Source organism: Medicago sativa, chromosome 8 (assembly GCF_051527215.1).
Source record: "Medicago sativa cultivar Bolivia chromosome 8, Bolivia_mono, whole genome shotgun sequence".
In the NCBI taxonomy this organism is placed as follows: Eukaryota; Viridiplantae; Streptophyta; class Magnoliopsida; order Fabales; family Fabaceae; genus Medicago; species Medicago sativa.
This window is the reverse complement of record NC_140756.1, coordinates 18,416,517-18,424,483: the sequence shown is the minus strand read 5'-3', so window position 1 is coordinate 18,424,483 and position 7,967 is coordinate 18,416,517. Positions and strand designations below refer to the sequence as shown.

Here is a 7,967-nt window from a genome sequence, read left to right as displayed (position 1 = left end):
TGACAAGGTGATGGTATCATAAATTATTTGTCGCTTGTTAAAGATTCAACTGATACATGAAATATTCCATTGGTATTCTTCAATATAATTCTACCAACTCTTTCAACATAACTAAATAAATGGTTAAATATAGAAATACAAGCTTTCCAGATAACACAATCTTGAATTGTGAAAATGATTAATATCGAAAAACATCAAACTACTTCCTTCCACGGCTCTGTAGTTGATAATTGATACTCCCCCAAGACTTTCTGTTCTTTTTACTCTAAAAAAACAAATTTGAATAATTTTAATGTACTACCTAGTTTTCATGTCATGTACTCTGATAACTAAAATAGAGGACAATGAGAAGAGGAAGGGCAACAAAAGATGTCACCTATCAAATCTATATTACCTGAGATTCTATACATGTATTTAATATTTCCTTATGCTTAGCACATGCTTCAACATCGCTATGGCTTGTAGCCATACAGTTCATAAACATGATCATTTCCTTCATGCAAGGTTTATGAAGTGAACTGAATCTCTTAGAGTTGATAAAAAGCCCGCCAGCTTTCCGCCCCATTATCCTACAACTTGAAATCCAACCAGAAAAATGAAAGTTGTTATTTGATTTGGCATTTGCATATAATTAACATGTAATAAAACCCACAATTAAAAGTTTTAATTTAAGAAAAATAGTTGTTATTATATCTCCAGAAAAAATTACAAACAACATTAACAAAAATATAATGCCAACGCATATGGAATCAAAAAAAAAATATTCACCTAATTGGAGAGCATAATTTCATGATGTTGACAAACTATGTTGACAAACTATATTTCATGATGTTGAAACCGGTTTGTCGTAAAAACCAGTTTTTTTTTATATTCAAAATCCGGTTTTAACCCAGTTTCCAAAAAAACTAGTTTTCCATTATTTTATTTTTTTGCAAATACTAAATTTCATTCAATAACAGAAATTGATAGAGACGTTTGGCAAGTGCACCCAATACTATCGAAATAGTAAAAATATCGATTCCACGAGGACTGTTTTTAATCTCAATAATTCAATCGCGTTATTAAAGTAGGATGTGTAAAAGTTATTTTGTTTTGCCACTAGGCAGTAGATTGGTTTGATTTTATGAAATCAAGTAACCGAAAATAAAGTTTGATTAAGAAAATATGGAGAGAGATGAGATCAGGTCTGTCGAATCCTCTATGTTTCCCCTAATTGGTATACTGCACCTATTCTTATGAATGATTCCCTAGTTTTACGATAGTTAACAAATTAGCCCTAATCAATCCCTTGAGTTAGGACCCTCTTCTTAAACTACAACCCCTAATTCCTTAGGCGGTCTAATAATCCTTGAAGTTTTAAGCATGTTAACCTAATATCACTAACAAACGATTATCTATTCCTAGACTAACCCTGTTTATTAGAACAATTCAATTTGGTCTAAGTTGAAAGCTATGGTCAGTAGTCGTTCAATCTTACTAGGTTTATATGTGATCAAGATATAAAAAGCAATAACAACAATTGAATTGAATAAATACTAGATTGTCATTCATAATAAATAGAGTTTCACGGCAACATAAATCAATTAGGGTTACATAGATTCATCTCTGACCTAATCTCTGAGAGATTTAGCTACTCATAATTGAGTTTACAAATAGCATAATCAACGGAAGAATTAAAACATACATAAACTGGATTAGAGATGATGAAATCGCCTCCTCTGCAGCCTTCTGGGTGTTAAAATCGCACTTTAGCTCTCTAAAATCTTAATCCTTATGTTTGAGAGTGACTTCAGCTTAAATAGACAATTCTGGCTATGCCCAAAATCGTACCACGCCAGTGAAAATCGTATTGCGATTAGGTTACTTCAAAAACATGCGTTCTGCCAAGCCAAAATCGTATTACGATGGTGAAATCGCAGTACGATTGCTAGCTTCCAAATCTTCCAATTTTCTTGCTTTTAACACCTCTTGGATACTTTATATTGCTCAGAACTCTATCAAAATGTCAAATTAAGTCCTAAAAATTACGTAATGACAACATGTCATCACAACCCCAAACTTAAACCATTCCTTGTCCTCAAGGAATTCATTTGCAAAATTGACAGTCGACAGTAAAATAACAAATACCTGATCAAGTGATACTACCAAAAAGTTCAACACCTTACTAGCTAAAGATGAGCTAGTTTGACTTGTTCGCATCCACCAATTCACAACCCCACGTAACAATTTGAAAAGGGTTCATACACAGTCGACATGCAAGCTACATATTACCATACGCTTGAAAAGCTTCTAAACATCAATCAAAATCAATGTCAATGCACACTTTGAGGTCTTTAAAGGTTTTAACGGAGCTTAGGTGAAATTGGGATGATATTTGGATAAGTAGGCTACACAAAATTTGAGTTAGGCATTCCTACGGAAGTTAAGCACAACATTCAATCCATCATTCATTCACCTTGTGGAACAACAATTAATGTAAAGGTACTAGAGAATACTTGTAACTATTGGGACAATCGAGTTTGAAGTTACTCGGATTTTCAATGTTTTGTCCCTTTTTTCATCATTCAATTTCATTTTTTTTATACACCATTTTTGTGTGTACTTTTCATGATAAAGTTCATTCTTTGTTCTTTTATTCTCTAGTACCCCCACCCCAAACTTAATTGGTTGCAAATTCCAATAGCAACCCCAAACTTAATTTTTAGCAACATTCTACAATGCCTAACTCAGAAAAACAATATGGGACAAGTCCTAAAAGTCTCTAAGCTTGTAATGTAGTTTGTCACCGAACAAAAAGTTCTAAACCTACCAGCTCAATTTGGTTAAGAAAAGGATAGAATATCACAATTACAATCAGGGTAGGCTTAAAAAGGCTCACAGGACCAAGCACTTCTGCCTCAGTGTGCTAATGACAAAGACCAATCAACAGTAGAGAAAAATCGCAAGTTCTAAAAATGTAGTTGCATGGAATAATCTAATATAAGTAAATTGAAAAAAAAATTTGGCAATGAACCTTATGGCTGAGATTTCTGGGAGTTGTGACTACCTATCTTTAACTGTCGTACACTTCGCCTTTGAAATCAAGTCACTCCTCCGTTTGAACTTTTGGAATATCACTTTGATCAAACAATTGTTACTACACTGTAAAGAGTCAACTAACAAACAAATTCGTCAATAATAAACAAGTGCAAATTTATCACAATACGGGGAATATTAAGTTCAACGGACTTTGACAATACAAGAAAAAAAAAACAGTACGAAACGAAACAAAGTACTCAAAAGAAAATCTAGTGGGTTGCCTCCCACCCAGCGCTTCTTTACTGTCACTAACTTGACTGCCAAGGATCCTTAGAGGTCCTTTAGAATGAGTCCCACCCTTCCTTTTGGTAGGTCGCCACCCAGAAGATATGGCTTAACTCTTTGTCCATTCACTTTGAAACTTCGATCTCCTTCAGGTGTCACTAGTTCAACAGCTCCATATGGTGACACACTTTTGACCAAGAACGATCCAGACCATTTTGACTTGAGCTTTCCAGGAAACAGCTTCAACCTGGAATTATACAACAAAACTAGTTGTCCACAGTTAATATCCCTAGACACTAAGTTTTTTTCATGATACCTTTTAGTCCTGGCTTTATAGGTGAGCGCAATTTCATACGCTCTAAGCCTCATCTCTTCAAGTTCATTAAGTTTCAAAAGTCTTTTCTTACCAGCGGCTACTTGATCAAAATTTAGGGCCTTAATGGCCCAATAAGCTTTATGTTCTAGCTCGACTAGAAGATGACATGCCTTCCCATAGACTAACTGATAGGATGAGAGCCCAAGATGAGTCTTAAAAGCTGTCCTATATGCCCACAGTGCGTCATCTAATTTCTTAGACCAATCTTTCCTATTTGACGCAACTGTTTTCTCTAGTATCTGTTTCAACTATCGGTTTGAAACCTCTACTTGACCACTAGTTTGTGGGTGATAGGGAGTTGCAACTTTGTGCTTAATGTTATACTTTTTGAGCACATTTTCAAGAAAATTATTGCAAAAATGCTTCCCCCTATCACTGATCAATACTCTAGGGGTTCCAAACCTAGTGAAAATATTCTTCTGAAGGAAGTTGACAACAGTTTTTGCATCATTAGCAACACAAGGTATCGCTTCATCCCACTTTGTGACATAATCAACACACACACGTATATGAAGATAAAAGTAAGAGGAAGGGAATGGACCCTTAAAATCGATACCCCAACAATCAAATGGTTCAACTTCAATGATTCCTTTTAGGGGCATTTCATTCCTCTTTGATATGTTACCTGTCCTTTGGCATCTGTCACATCTTGCAACAAAGTCGTGGCAATCCTTGAAAAGGGTGGGCCACCAGAATCCACTTTGCAAAATTTTTGCAGCTGTTCTTTCTCCACTATGGTGGCCCCCATAAGCTGAGCTATGGCAATGCCACATGATACTATGTGCTTCCTCACCTGCAACACAACGTCTAATCAAACCGTCAGTACCTACCTTAAACAGATAAGGGTCATCCCACAAGTAGTGGTTTGCATCTTTGAAGAACTTTTTCCTCTGAGGATAGGTCATATCATCAGGAACTATGCTACCGGCCTTAAAGTTTGCCATGTCAGCAAACCAGGGCCTTTCTCCTATAACAAACAACTGTTCATCGGGGAACTCGGCCTTGATGGCCTTCTCCTTCTTTGTCACCTCATCATTCTCCAGGCTTGAGAGGTGATCAGCTACCAAGTTTTCGACTCCCTTCTTATCACGGATCTCAAGATCAAATTCTTGTAACAATAGGATCCACCTCAACAGTCGAGGCTTTAAATCCCCTTTAGTCAAGAGATATTTAAGAGCTGCATGATCTGTAAAAACAATGACTTTGGAGCCTATTAGATAAGAACGAAATTTTTCCAATGCAAAGATTACCGCAAGCAATTCCTTTTCAGTTGTGGAATAGTTAACTTGATTTTCATTTAAAACCTTGCTTGCATAGTAAATTGCATGGAAAAATTTGTTCTTGCGTTGGCCTAGGACTGCACCAACAGCATAATCACTTGCATCACACATAAGTTCAAAAGGTAAATCCCAATCGGGTGCAATGATTATTGGTGCAGTCACCAACTTGGTTTTAATCAAAGAAAAAGCATTTAGACATTCAGAATCAAAATTAAACTCATTTTCTTTGACCAAGAGGTTACAGAGGGGTTTGGAAATTTTAGAAAAGTCTTTTATAAACCGCCGATAGAAACCGGTATGCCCCAAGAAACTCCTTACTCCTTTAACATTAACAGGAGGGGGAAGTTTCTCTATAACCTCTATCTTAGCCTGGTCCACCTCAATGCCTTTAGCACTTATTTTATGCCCCAAAACTATCCCTTCAGTTACCATAAAATGACATTTTTCCCAATTCAAAACAAGGTTAGTTTCGGTGCATCTTTTAAGTACAACATTTAAATGGAACAAGCATTGATCAAAAGACTTACCAAAAACAGAAAAGTCATCCATAAATACCTCAATGTTCTTCTCTATCATGTCAGAGAAGATGGAGAGCATACACCTTTGAAAGGTCGCCGACGCATTACACAGCCCAAAGGGCATCCTTCGATAAGCAAACACACTAAATGGACAAGTGAAGGCAGTCGTCTCTTGATCTTCCAGAGCCACTGCAATTTGATTATACCCCAAATACCCATCCAAGAAGCAATAAAAAGCTTGGCCAGCCAATCTCTCAATCATTTGATCCATGAATGGTAATGGGAAGTGGTCCTTTCTTGTTGTGGTATTCAACCTCCGGTAGTCTATACACATTCTCCAACCAGTGACGGTACGGGTGGGAATCAATTCATATTTTTCATTAGCCACCACCGTCATTCCATTTTTCTTAGGCACCACGTGAACTGGACTTACCCATGAGCTATCTGAGATAGGGTAAATCATACCTGCATCTAGTAACTTCAGTACCTCTTTCTTCACCACTTCCTTCATTGTTGGGTTAAGTCTCCTTTGAGGTTGAACTACCGATTTGTATTCAGCCTCCATGTGTATCTTGTGCATGCAATAAGATGGACTAATACCCTTCAAATCAGAAATGTTCCACCCCAAAGCTCCTTGATTGTCCCTTAACACCCTCATCAATTTTTCTTCTTCTAAAGGTGTCAAGGTATTGCTGATGATTGCTGGTTTAGAGGCATCTTTGGTAAGAAAAACATACTTCAAGTGAGAAGGGACTTCTTTTAACTCTGGATTTTTCTCTCCTTCTCCACTCAAAATAGGTGCATATGTAGCGTATTTACCCACTAATTCTTCAATTTTTATCGGTCCCAACTCTTGCTTGCTTGCCTCAAGTTGCTTGACACAATCACTCACTTCAAGATCTTCATCAGGCTCACAACTCTCTATAGAATTTACAATTGCTCATTCAAGAGGTTGTGGTGGTTGAGGTTCACGAGAGTCGTCTTCAACTATTTCTTCAATAATATCAATCCGGTAACACTTGGGGTTCTCATCTTGAAAGATATCACGGACTATTTGACACCAAATATCATTCTAAGTTTGAAAGATAAATTGTTTGTTTTGTTTAAACTAATTTGCGAATAATAAATTTGAGATTAATAAGGCGTGAAAATTGTTAGGATTAGAGTTCCTTGATCAAGAGTCACAAATAACCTAATGATCATACATGGATTCTAGCTTTTCTTTTATATTATCACGTATCCCTCTACAACACCATTCATGTCCAAACAATATTGTGAGATCAATTGTATCATTCAATCGTCGATGTCTCAAACTATTGAACGATCCAAGAGTCGGTCTTATCATTTAATCGATGATTTCTCAATCTATTAAATGATAAGAAAGCTTTAAGTTTGGATACAAAAGGGTGATTATCAAAACATCAATTCCATGTCTAGAACTTATGTTTTGATAGATTATTATTCTAAACCTAGATTCAAAAGTATTTCTCAATCACAATTAAATCAAGCATAAGCATTAAAGTGCAAGAATAACATCAATATCAAATCAAATACTAGAACCATGTATTTATAGATCAAAAGATTACATGTTAAGCTAAGATCAAGTACCTCTAATCCCAACAAAGGATATTTAGCTACTCATTGTCATGGAAGCCTTGCAAGAATGAATTGAAAGAGAAGGATTCATTACAACTTGTGATTTCTCAACAAATGAGGAATAATCCACCTTCTATCACTCTCACTCTATGAAGAACTAGCCCTATTTCTCTCTCTAAAACTATTGTAAGTTGAAAACTATGAAAAAACTAAGATCACTCATGAAATGATCAAGTGGGCTATTTATAGAAACCCTGTTATGCATCAACTCGCCTCGCGAGCTCCTTCATTCGCCATGGCGAGTGGATGTTTCTTCACCATTAAGTTTAAGCCACGTCATCACTGGGAAGTCTAGGCCGCCCTAACTCGCCTCGCTAATAAATGCACTCGCCATGAAGAGTTGCTCGCCTTCCATTCGCCTTTGCGAGTTGGGGGCGTGTAAAATCTGGTGCTCTATGGAGCTCCTCGCCTTTGAAGCTCGCCTTTAACTCACCTTGGCGAGTTCACTCGCCTCCTGATCGTTGTGGCATGTTGAGTGCGAGCAAAGTCTTGTGCTCTCTAGAGCTCCTCGCCTCAGGATCGCCTTTCCTCTCTTTCTACTCGCCTCGGCGAGTAAACCTTCATACTTCTTCATTGTTTTGTTTTTCCTCTTTTCTTGGTGTCTTGAGTTCAATTCCTGCACAAATGGGTAAAGTAAGATAGATAAAGCGTAAAAGGGCAATAATTAATTATTTCTCGGCTTTTCCCTCAATAATTTGTAAAACAAGTAATAAAAGCGCTTCAAATATTCATTTAAATTATAACTTTCTAGCACTTATCAGTCATCAAATTTCACGTGCATAGATTCTTCAACACAGAGTGTCTCTGAATTATACACTCTGTATGCCTTTGACC

General features: G+C 36.7%; 1 protein-coding gene across 1 annotated transcript; it reads right to left on the bottom strand.

The window, feature by feature from the left end:
• LOC146897505 (uncharacterized) lies at nucleotides 1-609 on the bottom strand. Its single transcript, XM_085734831.1, has 2 exons — nucleotides 395-609; nucleotides 1-265 (listed from the first exon to the last, which is right to left on the bottom strand). Exons 1-2 carry the CDS (start codon nucleotides 563-565, stop codon nucleotides 200-202), a joined length of 237 nt encoding a protein of 78 aa, XP_085590957.1. The 5' UTR covers nucleotides 566-609; the 3' UTR covers nucleotides 1-199.
• Between the last annotated feature and the right edge of the window lie 7,358 nt (nucleotides 610-7,967).